The 17,704-nt window shown below is 48.1% G+C and overlaps 1 protein-coding gene across 2 annotated transcripts in view; it reads right to left on the bottom strand.

Annotated features, from left to right (window-relative positions):
- Positions 1-623: 623 nt before the first annotated feature.
- The window catches only part of ATP9A (ATPase phospholipid transporting 9A (putative)), a 48,021-nt gene continuing 30,940 nt past the window's right edge, over positions 624-17,704 (bottom strand). For both annotated transcript variants that reach the window (XM_071447097.1, XM_071447098.1), the window contains exons 17-28: positions 16,816-16,899; positions 14,905-15,075; positions 13,079-13,177; positions 12,734-12,823; positions 11,647-11,791; positions 11,097-11,161; positions 10,190-10,345; positions 9,799-9,863; positions 8,931-9,039; positions 7,641-7,698; positions 5,597-5,800; positions 624-4,454 (exon numbers count right to left, since the gene is read on the bottom strand). In XM_071447097.1, the coding sequence (XP_071303198.1) occupies positions 4,318-4,454; positions 5,597-5,800; positions 7,641-7,698; positions 8,931-9,039; positions 9,799-9,863; positions 10,190-10,345; positions 11,097-11,161; positions 11,647-11,791; positions 12,734-12,823; positions 13,079-13,177; positions 14,905-15,075; positions 16,816-16,899 (1,383 nt within the window). In that variant the 3' untranslated portion in view covers positions 624-4,317. The remainder of the gene's footprint in view (positions 4,455-5,596; positions 5,801-7,640; positions 7,699-8,930; positions 9,040-9,798; positions 9,864-10,189; positions 10,346-11,096; positions 11,162-11,646; positions 11,792-12,733; positions 12,824-13,078; positions 13,178-14,904; positions 15,076-16,815; positions 16,900-17,704) is intronic.

Here is a 17,704-nt window from a genome sequence, read left to right as displayed (position 1 = left end):
TTCATTAAAAAGGGCATCTGTGTCCTATAGAATCTAAAAGAAACACTTCCATAGATGGCCAGTGATCCCAGGGATAGCTCATCACTGCTTTCAATAAACAGTCTCCCAAGTCAGAGATTTACTTTATCCAATTGCAGTCCTAATTTTCTTGTTTTTAGGAGTGTTTATGGCTCTATTACATTTTTGTAGAAGATGGCTGTACTGTGTTTGTACTCACCATTATTGACGTTTCCCCTGTGGAGAATATTCAGGGTTCAGTCCTGCCTCTGCCCCTGCTCCTGGCCCTGCTCTCGTGCTGAGGCACTCACTGCCCCAATGTCCACGGGATGGGAACATGCCCAGAACAGCTGCTCCTAATGCTGCTCTTCCAGGGCAGGACACATCTGTGTTCCTGGGACAGTTCCCTCCTCATTCCCAGCAGGGGCTGCCAGCAGCAGTGACCACCCCTGTTAAAACCAAAGCTGGCTCTGGAAAGAATTTATCACAGCAGCTCTGATCACCTCTTGGAGATGCATTTCCCAGCCACAGGTTAAAGGCCCATGGTACAACTTCCCTGTGTCCTGACAATCCCCACATGCCTGGGACTGACCATGCCAGGACTAACCAGGTGCATCATACAGGGGTGAAGTAAAGAAGTTGCATAAAATTTATTTTTTCCACCTTGTTTTACAACATTCCCTTTTAAGGTCTTACACATCTGCGACATGTAACTCCACAGAACAATAAATAATTGGCATTCATGTTTCTCTTGACTCAGGATATTTACAGGTTGTTTAGCTGGATGACAGGTACAAAACATCGGCATCACAGTAAATACCATTTTGACACCAGAATCCATTTCCCCATTAAAAATTAAATTAACTTAACATTGAGTTTTTAAACAATTTTAACAATGAAAACTGTTCTCAAAGGCATATAAGTACACAAGTTGTCGTAGGCAGTAGTAATGGACCATATTGGCAAAGCTGTGAACCACAGGATTTCATGCAAATCATAGAGTTTAACACTTATGAACTAACTGATAATAAATAAAGAGCCCATCCTGCTGAAATGGGCCCCGGACACTGGGGGCTGAGCCCAGTCCCACAGGAACAGCTCAGGACACTGAGCTGCACAAGGCAGGGCTCACATCCCTGGTGGGGCAGAGCTCTGCTGTGGTGCAGCAGAGCTGCAGCAGCTTTCCCCCACAGAAACCCCCCAGAGCAGCTTTAGGGGTTCCCCTGAGCTGGGGCTCCCTGACAAAGCCAGCACCACTCCCCAGGCAGCTCCAGAGGCCGGGGCTGGGCTGGGACAGCTCTGGGAGCACAGGAGGACACCCCTGCTGCAGCCCCCAGCACACACCCCAGGGGGACACCAGGGATGGTCCTGAACACCCCTCACCTCAAACAGCTCTGATCAGACCCTGCACAGTCTGTGGAACCCAAAATGTTGGGTTTCCACTGCCCCACGAGCTGAGCTGAACAAATGTTCGCCCAGGTGAACAGGACAAGCTCTGCAGAGGAGAGAGATCCAGAGGTGAGGGGATAGAGAGGGTGTGACACACCTGGAACTGCTGCAGAGTGTGCCACAAAACCTCAGCCTGCAGCAGCTCAGCACGGGCAGCAGGAGCACAGGGAGACTCCACTGGCACCAGGGGCAGCCCCAAAGCACACAGGTCACACATGAGCTGCCACAGCACACAACCCACACAGAGAAAGGAATAGGAAGAACACTAAGGCCACAAACAAGATACTGCACAGAAGAAGAAAAACAATGCTTCACTCCCCAAAAGTACAAATTATGAGCATACTAGAGGAAAAGATGAAATTTCCAGCAGAGAATCCATTTATTTTAATGTACAGTAATAGGAACATGTGTATTAAATTTTGCTTTTAAAAACATTTTTAAATAACTTACGAGAAATGGGTTGCAAACATAAAGTGCTAAACTTGAAAAATAGAAGTTCCTGCTGTTTGTTAGATGGCAGTTTTAGCCTCTGACTGCTTTGAAAAACTGTAGTATATATCCAGGCAGAAATGACTTCTGGATTTACTACCTTGTGCAAAAACACAAACTGCAAAGAACATAATCCACACCCCAAAACACAGCTCTAGATCACTATCAACTCTACTAAATATGCTACTAAACTTATGATTCAATAAATACAGATGAAATCACAGTTCACTCCCTTCTTGGTGTAAGCTAATAGTTTGCAAATATGGTCCACTCAGTGTAAACTGTATTGACTTGAGGAAACAGTGAATTCTACCATTTATATGTCTCAAATATTTACACACAGTAGCTTGGCACTGTTGCTGTTGCAGGACATTGAACTACCAAGACACAGGAGAGGGGCAGGGCTGGGCACCAGAGCCCAGGGGGACTGGGCTGCTGCTCAGTTGCCACCTGGGGCCAAGAGGAATTCTTGGTTCTTGGATTTAAACTAATGAAAGCAAACTGGAAGGGATATTTATATAGAAATTCTGGGAGGGTGGGCAGGCCCTGGCACAGGTGCCCAGAGCAGCTGGGGCTGCCCCTGCATCCCTGGCAGTGCCCAAGGCCAGGCTGGACACTGGGGCTGGGAGCACCTGGGACAGTGGAAGGTGTCCCTGCCATGGCAGGGGTGGCACTGGATGGGCTTTAAGGTCCCTTCCAACCCAAACCATTCCATGATTCTGTGAAATGCTGTCTGGGGACTCCAGAGCAGTGGCATGGCCAACACTCTCCAGTCATGATGAAGACAACGTTAAGGACCTTTCTGGCAAAAAGGCATTCATTAATTAATTCATTCACAGGAGGCTGTGAGCCCACCTGCCAGAAGGGAGCCCTGGTTCTGCCTTGGGACAGGAGCTCAGGCCCTGCTCTGGGACAGGAGCTCAGGCCCTGGGCTCTTTCCCCCTGGGCAGCCAAGGAACAAGGGTCCCAAGCAGTGCCAGCTCTGCCCGTGGTTTCTCTGATGTGGGAAGAAAACAGCAAGCAGCTAATTTAGCACAGACTGAAGAGCCTCAGACTCTTGGAGGATGGTTGCCACTAAAAGCCCATCCGTGCTTGATGCACCAACCCAGCTCTAAAAGGTCCCTGTAAGTCTCTGTCCTTCTGCTGAGAAGCCCAAGTACGTGTGGCTCTCCTCATGAGATTACAATGTGGACTAAATAATTATAATAATGACAGAACTCACTGAGTTTAATTTTGGAGAATGAAAACCACATAAATTTGCTCTGCACTCAGCCTAATGCCTTTGTATGAACCCACTCCTGTGATTCAGGTTTGGTTTTTAGAGCCGAGCAAGTGCAAGTCTCCAAAAACTGCCTCTCTGCAGGGAGCATGTCATTAAAACATCCACCTAGGAGCGCCTCTGCTTATTTGCAGCTCATCCTCAAAGTTTCACACTAACAGGAAACAGATTTCATGGAGCTGTGAGGAGTAGCAGCTCTGTGACCTCTCCTTTCAGTCTCCAAGGATTCAAGACACGTCTGCCACATTGTCTGCAGAACAGTACGAGACTCTTCTCACGTTGTCGACACATTTCAAGGATGATCAACTGCAAAGTTCTGTTCCAAAGAGGATTTGCTTTAGTTTAGATAATTTTCTCCTACACAAATAAATACAGAGTGAAACTATTATGTCACTGCTCCTTTTAACAGGAAGCACAAAAGCTAAACAAAACTGAATTTTCTCGTTTTGAGCTACCACTTTTCTGTCGTTATCAATGGCTGGATACCTCCAAAATCACTGGGGTGACCACATTTCAACGGAAGGAAAATCTCAGACATGCTCAGATTCTCCAGTGTGTGTAGATCCGACAGGCTGGAGCCCCATTATGGAAACAACATGCCATAAATCAGGAATCAGCTGTCAGCAGTGTAGTGCATCACCTACATTAAGGGATTTCCAAGATGTAAAAAGAATGTAACTACTTGAATCAAAAAGACGAATAACATAAACTTAACAAAAGGTAACACAATGCAAAGGACAGCGCAGACACTTAAAAAATTCACTTCAAATTGTCAAATGTAAATCCCAAGGTCAGGTAGCAGCTTCCACAGACTTTGAACCATGCAAGAGAAACCCATTGCCATCGCAGTTCCATGCATTTGACCCCAGTTAAGTAGAACAAAAGTGCCAAGAACTGGATGAACTGAGAGCCTCCACCCTCCAAACAGTCCCTTGTGGTGCCAGGCTCCCGTCCAGGGCAGTCTGGAAGTGCCTCACCACAGCAGCAGGTACCAGAGATCACCACGGGGCCCTGAGGCAGGGACAGGCCTGGTCATTGAGGAACAGCTGGGGTGTCTCGGGGCCCTGGGCAATGTCTGTCTCTGTGTGCCAGCAGCAGCAGCCCTAGGACGTGAGCTTCGAGTAGCTGGGGGGAGAAAACCTCCGTCTCAGGTACTTGAGGACGTAGAGGGGCAGGCAGCTCACCAGGGTGATGACAGTGACCTTCCACAGGAACGACAAGGTGGCAATGAAGTAAACATCTGTGTGGAGAAATGAGCACAGAGTCAAAACCACGGGGAGAACCTTCTGGGAAGGGGTGCAGAAATGCAACTCAATCCCCCACTGCTTTCTTCTGCCCATGGCACAGGGTTGGACCCAGATCATCTTGAAGCTCCCTTCCATCCCAGGCCATTCTATAATTTTACAATTCTTAAAGCTGCCCCACCTCCAAGATCAAAGCTCACATGATACCTGGCTCCTCACTCCTCTGCCCTCCTCTTCCCCAGGAGATGCAGAGCTGTGCTGAGCAGTGGGGTGTAAGGAATGTGGTTCTCACAGGTAACTGCCCTCCCAAACCCCACCTGGAACAGGGACATCCTCCTGGCACTGCCAAGCACTGCATGTCCTCCCACTCTGGGAACTGCCTCTGCTGCCTGGCTGAGCCCAGCTCCTGACCCAAAACACCTCAGAACCTTTACAAAAAGAGTTAAAGCATCCTTCAAAATGGAACTGGCATAACCACATGCAAGAGACAGATCCAGCCAGGGGGAAGTTATTCCTGTTGTCTTCAGTTAGGAAAGAGCTTTATGGAAGAAGCAGTGACATCTTGTGGCTCCTGAATGAACACTGAACGAGCCCATGGGTCTGATATTGGCAATTCGACAGTTACTGGGGGAATCTGGAACTGCTCACCCTTCTTCCTCTAGCCAGGGAATAGGATCAGTTCTGCTTCAGGCAACTAAAACACCAACAACTAAACCCATAAGAGAATGGTCCCAGTGAACAGATAAAATAAGGTAAGTTTTAGGAGGCAGCTCCTTCCCCCAGTTTAAGAGACCAAATCTTTCAATCCAACAGCACAGACTTCAACCTTCCATGTCAAATTCCCACATGGGAATAAAGGTCACTGCTACATGAGACAGCTGACACGTGCTGGAGCTCAAAGAATGAATGAGATTCACTGGGTATCAGCACACTCTGCTGACCATCTTTACCTTCTCTAGCATTTTGCTGTGGGAAGAAACCATAAAATATCTTCCAAGTGCCTTCAAATCCCACAGAGCTTACTGTGGTACCACTGTCACTGTGCCTGCTGTTGGCCCCACCAAGAGCCTTCTGCTCAGCTCAGTCCTGTTACCATCCAGGCCATGAACTGACTCTGGTGGAGAGCATGGAACCTCACCAATAAACTCGTGCAAGAAGACCAGGGAAGCGATGTAGCAGGAGAGGCTGAGCAGCTCAGCCACAATCATCAGCCAGTGCCACGTCTGGATTGTCAGTGCCACCATCAGCAGCTCGGTGAGGATCAGGGACGTGAAGGAGATGGCAACAATGTGCACAAATTCGGATTCAAAGAGGAGGAGTGCTCCGTACATGATGATGCTACCTGCAAGGGAATGGAACTATTTCAGTCAAACACCGGCTCAGCTCTCAAACCCACAGTTAGGCCTTGGAAAGGCTGAAACAATCCTGTCTTGAGGCTGTTTTTCATGAAACCTGATGAATGTAATGACAACGAATCAGTTACTATTTAGGAGACAGAACTGATGAGAAGGCAGGGAAAAGTTACAGCAGAGGTACCCAAAGTTTTCTAACAGTCTATCATGTTCATAGACACATGGAGATAGGAAATTAATACATGCTGTTTTGGCAACTGGAGATCTCTAACATCATGAAACTCTATCCTCCCACAAAAGCACTTGGTCACTACTCAGAAGCTAAAAGATATCAAATTCTTCTATATCCTACCACACTGCCTCATGCCAAGAGGCAGCCAAGTGTTGAAACGCTCAGTGGATACAAGTGAGGCTCAATTTGCACTGCCTGAGCTGAAATCTCTCCCCTTTACACCTCCCCTAAGAGAATCCCATTAGAGCCCTGCTAACGAGGCATTGTTTGTGCTCCTATGCTGCCTGGCCAGGGCTGCTGCAGGCCACCTGCACAAATAACTCATGTGAGCAGCATGAGTAATCCACACCAACATCCATCACTCCTGGCCGCCTCCGGAAGGGAAAACCTGCGAGGGAACCCAGCTCCAGCCACGGAGTTCAAACCCAGCTGTGAACTTTCCAAACTTTTGGGCTGCTCAAGTTTTGGTCGGGCTCATCTCTGCTAGCAACTGGCGCCGTTGTTTGGCCGCTGTTTGCTGGTTCTTGAGCACAGCACTGGTGAGGTCACTTTAACCAAACCCTGTAACCAGAGAGGGCTCTTAGCTCAAGGAGGAATCTTTCCCCCTGTGCATCACCCTCTGGCTGCAGCCTTCCACCACTTGGGAGTGTTCTCTCAATGCCTTGGCTTTGCCATTGTGTTACTCAGCATCCCAAGCCCTTGATCCCTGTTGTAGGATGCCTGTGATAGAGTTCAGAAAATAAAGCTAACGGAGATTTTACACTCCATCCCTGCTGAGGGTGGCAACATTAATTAAATCTGTAAGAATTACCTGCTTATTTTGACCCCTTATTCTCACTCTTGTTGATAAAGAGAAAACAAGGAATTTTGCCACTTCAGCTTTTAGCTCCACATTACTGACCTGTTTTCTACAACTCCCTGATTAATATCTACAGAGACCATTTGAATTTGAGGGTCCTGATTTTAGAAAAAGACAAAATGAAAGAAAATACCTTCTTAGATATATACCCAAACTACTACATCCACTGTTGAAATGCATTGTAATTAAGGCATTTACGTAATTGCTTTAGCAGCCTAATTAGAGTGTATCAGATATGATCAAGAACATGAGCTTGACTGTGACCCTGAATCACAGATGCCTGTGAAGCCACCAGAACTCTTGCCACTTCCATTTTTTGATAAAATACAGAAGGCTACAGATGCTGCATTTTCCATGTCGACAAAAACCTGCAAAATCCATAGACTGGAGAACTTTTCCCAAAAGAAGGGAGGGAGAATAATGAGCTCTGCTTTACAGAGGAGTAACTACAGCACTGCAAGGAACTTGCACAGAGTGACAGTGGATGGCTCTGATGGGAAGAGGCACAATGGTTTGAATTCTACATCACAGCATTGACCAATTACTGCCAATATTTGGGTTTAGATAATTTTTTCCTTTGGTAACGCTACCGACATTTTCTGAGACAAAAAAAATACATATTCATCACCACAAGGATGCTTTGGGAAATTCATTTCATGCCTTACTTCTGCAATACCAAACCTTAGATAGCCACACACACTACAAAATCTAAAGGCACAAGCAGAAGTTGATTTCTTACCTTGATAAATGCTTATCAAGACCCAGATTAAAAACGTTTTGTATGACAACGGTCGTCCCTGGGTGGGGGAAAAAAAGATAAAGCTCCATTGGGGTTTTCTTTTATGAAAATTCACTTATTAGAAATTAATAAGAGAACTGGAAGGTGCTTTGGAAAAAAAAAGAAAATAAATCAAGCAACGCTAAGGTAGTGCCTCTTTACTCTCATTTTTCTGGGTGCATGAAGGGGCTGTGGCAGCTCAGGGCTCCCCCAGCACAACCTGGCCCTCAGTGCAAACACAATTAATTCAGTGCAAAGATGCCTCAGGAGTTGAATCCCCATGAAATAGAAGATGTGTGTACACACATCGATGTGAACACATTAATGCTGTATTTCTAGACACACACAAATCACCCTCATATTGAAGGCAGATAGATTTTAAAAACCCATCTCCAGCCAACACAGCTATACCAGCACAAAACCCCCTATGTTTAGACCAGGCCTAAGGATGGTTGAAGAATTAGTGGTTTATGACATAAGAGACAACATCCAAGTGAAACCAGATGGAGACTTATTGAGGCTCTGGAAAAACAGGCTGTGCTTCTCAGAGTATCTGTTAAACAGCAATCCTTGAGGGAAGGGAGCTGGGGAAGACTCAGTCCACCCCTTCCTCCAACTAAGAAAGATGTTCCCAGGCTGCATTCCCCAGTTATTCAAAACATTTTCCAGGGAGGAATAAAAAAAGTTAAAAAGGAACCTAAGACAAGATCTACCTTCCTCATATTTCTGTGGCAAACATAAAATAAAGTTTTCTTTGTTTAAGGAGAAGGACCTGACATAGATGCTAAAGCTACAAACATGGCACAACAAGCAAACCTTTAGATCATGCTGCAGTCAAATTTCTACTGAAGAAACTCTGGGATAAGCCCCTGCCTCCATCAAATGAGCAGATCCTTTCCCCTCTTCCCTCTTCTGGCTTCAGGACACTGCCAAATCCCCAACAATTTCTCTTTTCCCTTTATTATGGAACAAATTGGTAATATTAAATCCCCAGAATTTCCCACAGAATGGAACTTCTACTTGCCCAGCCGTTTTTAATAAATTGCATTTCATGCAGCATTCAATAAACAACTGCCAGAAATTCTGTTTCTATCTGTGGATTCAAATTTGACTTTAACAGAATTTTGCCTGAAAATCCCTGATAAAGTTCTGGATCTCCTGGCAATATATTTGACTTTACACATTTACAGTTTTAAATCAAGATGAGGATCTTGCCTTAGAGCAAAACACACAAGCAAAAGTCTCACACACCTTAAGAAGATCTTTGTAGAGCTCTGGGTACAACATTGCCACTTCAGATTTCACATCCTTGTCCAGGACAAGAGAAAACACAGGAAACATGGTGTAAATTGTAGAGTACCTGGGAAGAAGGCAGGAGTCCAGTAAATATCTCAGGTGGAGAGAAGCAAAACAAATGCTAGGCTCCAGAAAGGAAATAGCATATTCTCTAAGTGCCCAATAATGTACACATTATAAAAACAAGCAAATGGAGCACACCAGAGTTTTGCAGGTAGGGAAAAGCCATCAGGATTGGCTTTTTGAGTGAGTTTTGATCAGGAACACTCATCCACAAGTGACAGCCTCAAATACTGCAGTGGGTTCTTAAAGGAGCCAAGGACTGACCTGCGCCCTTCCCAAAGTCTGCTCTAGAGCTCAGGTCTGATTCTGTTTGCATCAGAAGGCAATGGAGATGAATTTGCTGGTTTTCAAATTATGTACTAGAATGTCTCAGAAGTCATACTGGGATTACAGTTGCAATGCCCTGTTCTAGAGAGTTTTTGGGTAGGAACTAAGGATGGGTTTTCTCTCTTCCTGACACTGCCAGGAGCTGGGCACTGCCTCTCACTGCTGTGCAGACACCAGCCCAGAACAGCTGCCCCTCTGCTTTTACTGGGATCAAAGGAACATTCCTGGAGGATGGGTGCTTCACAAACATGACAAACCATCCTGCTGGAAAGGTTTCTGCAAGTGCCTGCACTGAAGGGGACGAGGCTCACACCCAGCTCCTGAAGCAGTGCAGTCAGCAGAGTGGAGATGCTCATGGCTTGCCTGTTAATCAGCCCAAAAGTGTTCACTGTGCAGAGGTTCTCCTCATTACCAGCAAAAAGTGAGCTCTTACCCAATGATGAGGAAGCCTTGGTAGAGAGGAACTGAAGCAAAGTAAAACACTGATGAGAAAACAGCCTAGAAAAGAAATGAGCTTTTTAGGCACTGAGATACTGCAGTAAAAGTAACAGCTTAAAAATACACTCTGTTCAAACTGGAACATTCCTCCAGTGGGCTCTCCCAACTCCTGAAATGAAGACAGACTCATGGAACATCCACCCTTTCTATTCCTTTGGAGCAGTTGCTGGTATTTGTCCAACACCAGGAATTTTCTCATGTGTTTTCATATCAAAGTAGCAATTTCAAGTCCTAACCCATGAAAATTTTCAGGAGAAGAAATAGCAGCATTCCAAATGAGACACAGGACCTTTCCTTCATGATTTCCCTCCTGGCAGCCCCTTTACCTGCATGGTGCTGATGCAGAGGCTCCTGTGGATCACAAACTGGCTGAGGGCTGCAGACCTCTTGTAGCTGTTCCTTCCATGGACCATGAGCAAACGGCCCAGGTGCTTGAACTGAGTGATGGAGAAATCAGCTGCCAGTGATGCCTGCTTCCCTTCCTGGGAACAAGGGCAAGGAAAAGCACAGTGAGATCATTCAGCACTGGAAACAAAGAATATCGTGTTATTACTGAGTTATCACGGACACAATTTCCAGGAATATTTGCAGTATGCTAGGTGAGGGAGAGCATTGCCTCAGTACTTCTCCTTCCACTGTGGGTTTTAAGCAAAGAGCAAAAATATGAAGAGAATTCCCATTTGAACCTTGGCCTCCAATTCTAAGCAACCTCTGGATTCTGATTCACAACACACATGTTAACGTGACACTCCTATCAAGTCAGTGCTGAACAAATTCTCAGTCTCAAAAGTTCACACAATTTTGGCTCACTGCAAGCAGAGTCTGTCTGCTGCTGCCAATCCAGTCCTGCAGCTCCACACAGCCCCAGGTGCAGGAATCAGAGCTCTAACCCAGAGTTTGTTTTGCAAACTAATGTGAGCAGTTTTTAATTGTGCATGTAGGGTATATCTTATCAGTGTAATTATAACTCCAGCACTTGGAGCATCAAAAACCCCCAAAACTAACCATGAGGTAACAAATTCAGGGGTTCTGCCAAAAACCAAATAATGAACTTGAACTCCCTTTAACAGTAGTCTCCTTTATAGCCAAATTATTTCTCATTATAGGGCTACTGGTCTGATGATGGTTCTTGTGGGAGCTTGTTCCCTTTCTTGCACAAATATCTGAGGATTCATTTAAGAGTGGCCTGAAAACTGGCCACAGAAATTCTCATTAAAGATGAGGTAATCTCACCTTTCCTTCAACTCCAACACCACAGTCAGCCTCCTGAATCATGCTAACATCATTCCCTCCATCACCTGCAGGGCAGAGCACAAACAAAACTGAGAGTTAAGCAACAGGGGCAACCTGCAACCCCACCAAAATCATCTGCACCACACTGGAATATTATAAGAAACAACCCAATCAACAAAAGCAAGATTTTAAACAGAAATCATGAACTTAAGCCCTTAAGTTTTGTTTTAATAGACCCCCAGATCAGCGATTGATATATCTCCCTTGCAGGTGGTACCATTCTATCTCCAATGCTGAAACACAGCTCAAATTAATAGTGGCACTTCACCTGATCAGGTCCAAGCTCTGCTTTGCAAAGATGCCACCTGAAAGGGTGATGAGGAGTTTGGCATTGAATTTCCACATGCAAAATTTCCATCATTTTCTCTATGACCCCACAGAACCACCGCTCCCTAAATCTCCATCTCCAGGGGTGTGAGGTGAGTGAGACTTCACTCAGAGAAGAGCTGGCAGCTGCCATTCCCGCGTGCCTGGCCCTGCTGTGACTCACCCACGGCACAGGTGAGCTTGCCCGTCCTCTCCTGCAGCAGCCGCACGATCTGCGCCTTCTGCGTGGGGGCGCAGCGGCAGCACACCACGGCGGGGCACTGGCACGCCAGCTCCATGAACTCGCACTCGTAGTACTTCAGGCACACCTGGTTACACACAGCACAGCCCTGGTTACACACAGCACAGCCCTGGTTACACACAGCACACACCTGGGTTACACACAGCACACAGCCCCGGGTTACACACAGCACACAGCCCCGGGTTACACACAGCACACAGCCCTGGGTTACACACAGCACACAGCCCCGGGTTACACACAGCACACACCTGGGTTACACACTGCACACCCCTGGGTTACACACTGCACACAGCCCCGGGTTACACACAGCACACAGCCCTGGTTACACACTGCACACAGCCCTGGGTTACACACAGCACACAGCCCTGGGTTACACACAGCACACAGCCCTGGGTTACACACAGCACACAGCCCTGGGTTACACACAGCACACAGCCCTGGGTTACACCTGCTCTGCGGGCACCAGTCTTTCCCCAGCCTGTGCTATGGGCTGGGCCTACTGATCCCTTGAGAGGCTACCTAGAACAGAGGCTACCTAGAACAGAGGCTAGACAGCAGGGATTTAATAAACTAAACTATAAATAAACTAAATAAACTATTTAAATAAATACTTTAATAAAGTAGGGATTCATTAAAAAGGCCTTCAAAGGATACACCTTGGGTAGCACAATAACCCGGCCATGGCTCTGCCCAAGATGGACCCAAGATGGACCCTGAGTCACAACTTTTCACACTTTGATAAGTTTTGGTCCATTTCCATATTGGGGTTAATTGTCCAATTACAGCTCCAGGTTAAGCAGTCCCATCCTCCCAGTTTGCTCTCCTCAAATTCCCTGCTGTTTGCACTTTTTGGGCCTGAAGCTGCATTGGCTCTGGGGCTGGAAAGGGATTGTTTTGTGTGACTGAGCTGTGAGGAGAACTGGCTAGCACTTTATATGCAGTTCAGAGTTACATACTATGCAGTCCAGCATCTGGAAAGTGTGAAAGCTAACACTTGAGGCATCAGTACCTCCAGTGAGTCCCCCGAGATGACCAGGGCACAGTCGTGCTTGCGACGGAAGGCGTTCAGCTCCAGGTGGGCTTCTCCTCGGTTTGTCACCTGGGGGAGGATGGAACTGAGCAAGGGGTGCTCCACTGGGGTGAGAAAACAGCAAAGAGTCCCAGAGGGAACAAAAGTGACGCAGCCAGGACAGGCAGCACACTGAGTCAGGGCAGCAGTCACAGAAATAAAAACTCGGGGTAGAAAGCTGGGGCAAAAGAATAAAAATACCCTGCTGGAAACCAGTTGTGATCCCACAGCCCTCCTGTCCCAGAGCCTGGGCCCCTTGAGCCAGGGTCTGTGGGTGTTACTCACTAGTCTGAATATATGGATGTCCTGTGTCCGTGTCACCAGATGAGCGTTCTTGGCCGTACACGTGGCTGTCTCCAGCTTATCCCCTGTCAGCATCCACACCTAAAATCCAAACATTTCATGTGTTAAGGGAAGCTTAACAACCACGTCTGCAGGACCTCTGCAAGTACCACCTGCCCCTTCAGGCTTATAAAAGGACTGTTAAAATACATGTACAAATTATTCTTCTAAAAACCCCCTATTTTAAAACATGCAAGAAAATTCTCACACGCAAAGACAGCAAAGCTCTTACAGAGGCTGAGACACAAAGGAAGTCACAAACTCTGGGTAACATTTTTCCCACCTGCAATAATTCAAGATTCTGCTGATAAACCCACAAAATGCAAGTAAAAAAATGTGTATTTGTGTGTTAATGTGTCCCTCCCCAGCCATTTCTCAACTGGGCCCTGCTGCAGAAAGATCCCTCCTGGCCCAGCCTGAAATGTGGATGATGCAACTGGGGTTAGCTCAGTGCTGATGTGTACGTCTGGAACACACTAACTTGCTTGAGGGTTTTTTTTTAGATTTTTTTTTTTTAATCTACACTGCTTCTTTTATTTTGTGCTGGTGAGGGGAGGGAGTTAGAAAGCAATGTCAGCAGCAATGGCTGAGAATTCCTTCTCCAGTGTAAATATATCACAGTGAGTTTGGTTTTTTCCACTGGTGTTTTTATTCTTTCAAGACACTGCCCAAAAATATTTAATGAAAAATACAAAAACCTTAAGAAAATCCCAAAACATCAACAAAAAAACCCACACAAAGACTCATTCATTTGTTCAATAATCTGAGGTTGGAAAGAGATTTGATCCTAACAAGACAGTCATGAACTGCAAGACCCCCTCCACTCTGGATTTACTCCTCACATGCAATGCCCTGATGAACACTGCAGTGCAAGGGGTGCTCAGCACGTCCCACACCTCCAGCTGCAGCCAAGGTGAGGAGAAAGGGAAGCAGGAAAACCCTTTGGAGTGCTGGGCCAGGACTCCAGCATCACTGAGGAGCTCTGATTCCCCTGGGCTCACCTCTCTGCTGAAGTCTCTGTTGTTTACAGGGGTGGCCCCAAACAAAAAGCTCTTTTGGAAGCTCATCCCAAGTATTGAATTCCCTGTCCTACCTCAGCCCCCAGCACACAGCCCTACTTTTCCTTCACAGCACGGATTTGGATTTTTGCTCACTTTGCAACTTAAAGCAGAGAAACCACAACCAGGACCTTTCACCTACTTTTCTTACCCAAATCTGAATGTTTAATCCATTTTTTTCCCCTTTTGCAAGCCTGACAAATTTTTCAGAGAGAGAACCTACAGAGGCACCACAGCAGCTCCTTCACAGCTGAGCACAGCTCAGGCTGTAGGTGTGGAGTCACAGATGCCCAGAAAGCTGGAAAAAAAAAATCCAGTCCCTGATTCTCTTGGCTCAGACTCCCCTCTAGTGGCTACTGAAACGTGGATATCCACAGCTCTCAGCCCAGCATGGGGGTTCATGTACCACAAAGCAAACACAGCCCAAACCTGCCTTGTTTCATGCAACTCCCTGAAAGAAGAACTGCCCCAAATCTCCTGTTGGACCCCTCTCGTGCCCACCTGATTCCTTTCTGTGCCAGAAGAGATGAAAAGCACAAGAGGTGCCACACTCATGTGTTAAGATTTACCACCTGCAGCACATTCTGTTCCCACAGTGATGTTTAAAACCCTCACAGGGCCCCCCAACATTTAATGTACTGCCTGTGGGACAGGGCCACACGCTCCAGAGGGTCTCAGTGCTCCTGCTGGAGCAGCCCTGGGCAGGCAGACCTTAATGCCAGCGTTCCTCAGCGTCTCCAGCGTGGGCCTGACGTCTGTCTGCAGCTGGTCCTCCACCCCAGTGAGACACAGCAGCTCCATCTCCATCTCCAGGCTCTCGATCACCGTGGCCACCTTCAGGGAGCGGTCGTGGACACTCAGCTTGGCCTGGACGTAGCGTGCCTGGGGACAGAGCACAGCCAGCTTGGGACTGGGGACAGAGCACAGCCAGCCTGGGACTGGGGACAGAGCACAGCCAGCCTGGGACTGGGGACACACAGAGCACAGCCAGCCTGGGACTGGGGACACACAGAGCACAGCCAGCCTGGGACTGGGGACACACAGAGCACAGCCAGCCTGGGACTGGGGACACACAGAGCACAGCCAGCTTGGGACTGGGGACAGAGCACAGCCAGCCTGGGACTGGGGACACACAGAGCACAGCCAGCCTGGGACTGGGGACAGAGCACAGCCAGCCTGGGACTGGGGACAGAGCACAGCCAGCCTGGGACTGGGGACACACAGAACACAGCCAGCCTGGGACTGGGGACACACAGAGCACAGCCAGCTTGGGACTGGGGACACACAGAGCACAGCCAGCTTGGGACTGGGGACAGAGCACAGCCTTCTCGGGACTGGGGACACACAGAGCACAGCCAGCCTGGGACTGGGGACAGAGCACAGCCTGCCTGGGACTGGGGACAGAGCACAGCCTGCTCGGGACTGGGGACAGAGCACAGCCTGCTCGGGACTGGGGACAGAGCACAGCCTGCTCGGGACTGGGGACACACAGAGCACAGCCAGCTTGGGACTGGGGACAGAGCACAGCCTTCTCGGGACTGGGGACAGAGCACAGCCAGCCTGGGACTGGGGACAGAGCACAGCCTGCTCGGGACTGGGGACACACAGAGCACAGCCAGCTTGGGACTGGGGACAGAGCACAGCCAGCCTGGGACTGGGGACAGAGCACAGCCAGCCTGGGACTGGGGACAGAGCACAGCCAGCCTGGGACTGGGGACACACAGAGCACAGCCAGCCTGGGACTGGGGACACACAGAGCACAGCCAGCCTGGGACTGGGGACACACAGAGCACAGCCAGCCTGGGACTGGGGACACACAGAGCACAGCCAGCCTGGGACTGGGGACACACAGAGCACAGCCAGCCTGGGACTGGGGACACACAGAGCACAGCCAGCCTGGGACTGGGGACACACAGAGCACAGCCAGCCTGGGACTGGGGACACAGGGCTGGCCAGCTCCAGAGGGAAGCAGTCAGCCTCCCTCTGTGGCCTGGCACCTGCTCTAGGGAAAGGTGTCCCCGTGCACAGCTTGGAACCACATCCTCTTTAAGGTGCCCTCCAACCCAGGCAATTCTGATTCCATGATTCAAGGTGTAACATGCTTCAGGGAGCTGTTGCAGTTTTGTCCCTGGGCATTCCAGGTGGGCAGCACAGGGCACACACAGGCACAGCAGCTGCTGGAGGGGCACCTGCAGAGCCTGCAAGCAGCTCCCTGCCACCACAGGCAACACTTCCAGAAACAATGGCACCACAGAACCCTAAGCAGCTGCACCACATCCCTGCATTAACTGAACAGTTCCCCTTCCCATTCTGTCTGCCTGGATAAGCCAGGCAGTGCCCTGAGCAGAGACCAAACCCCACATGTGGAGCCCCTGTTGCCAGGCAGGTTTATATTGTTGCCTGGTTTATATTCTGGTTATTCAGGATTCAGGAACTGCTTGGGAGGGTCTTCCTTGGGATAAACACTTCATACCTATCACTTGAAAAAAGAATATCAAGACATTTCAGAACAATTCTAGCAGAGAGTTGGGAGGTGAGAGGCAGCATTATCACAGGAGTTTTGTGAGAATCACTTCAGTGACTGTTTGAAAACAAAGGAAAAAAAACCAAATAAAAACTTACTTCAAAGTCTTGGTACTGCTCTTCTGTCAGAGACTTCTTGGCCACGACAAGAACCCTGAGGCCTTCCCGAGCCATGTTACCACACTGCAAAGAAGGATCAGATTGTAAACCATAAACTGCACTGAAATGATTTATGCACAGCAGCGTGGAGATGCCAGTGTAAGATAGCAGGTTAAGAAAATAACCATCCCATTTGAGCAACCCCAGCAAGTCTGCAATATCTGATAAAGTGCATGATAAACACGAGAGGAAAGGGGGATCTCCAGTGGTTTGTGACCTAGCCCAGTGATCAGGAAGAAAAATGTCCTCACTAATACACCAGGGGGGCAAAAACAACCCCACTGATTAGATTTTCTCTGTGTCTAAGTAAAAGGGCACAAGCCTGTGATTTGTAGACTTCACATCTTTGGCAACCAACTCTTTAAAATACACCCAAGATATTATTATTTCTCTGAACACCAGAGAATCAGTAAGTGAAGCTACTTTTGAGGATGCCCCTGGATCCCTGGAAGTGTCCCAGGCCAGGCTGGACAGGGCTTGGAGCATCCTGGGAAGGGTGTCCCTGCCCATGGCAGGGGGTGCAATGGGATGAGATTCAAGGTCCCTCCCAACCCAACCCATTCTGGGATTCCATGAACTCTGTGCCACCTTTACTGCTAACCTGACAAACACACCCCAGCACAAAGCTGCCAAAGGTAGTTTTGAAACCGGACCCTTCAGGCAAAGACAGATCCAAACACAGAATCAAGCCCAGGACAAATCTGGTGAGTGTCAGTCAATTTTGAGCCAAACCCATTTTATTCCCAGCACCTATTTCACGTTCGATACGCTGAACTCGCCACTGACACCCTTGTTCCTGTGGGTGTATCTGGCTGAGGACTAATCCAAG

Source organism: Agelaius tricolor, unplaced genomic scaffold (genome assembly GCF_023055355.1).
Source record: "Agelaius tricolor isolate 1412-34295 unplaced genomic scaffold, bAgeTri1.0.p SCAF_23, whole genome shotgun sequence".
Classification (NCBI taxonomy): Eukaryota; Metazoa; Chordata; class Aves; order Passeriformes; family Icteridae; genus Agelaius; species Agelaius tricolor.
Note: the sequence above shows the minus strand (reverse complement) of the source record. Positions and strands in the feature narration are given on the sequence as shown.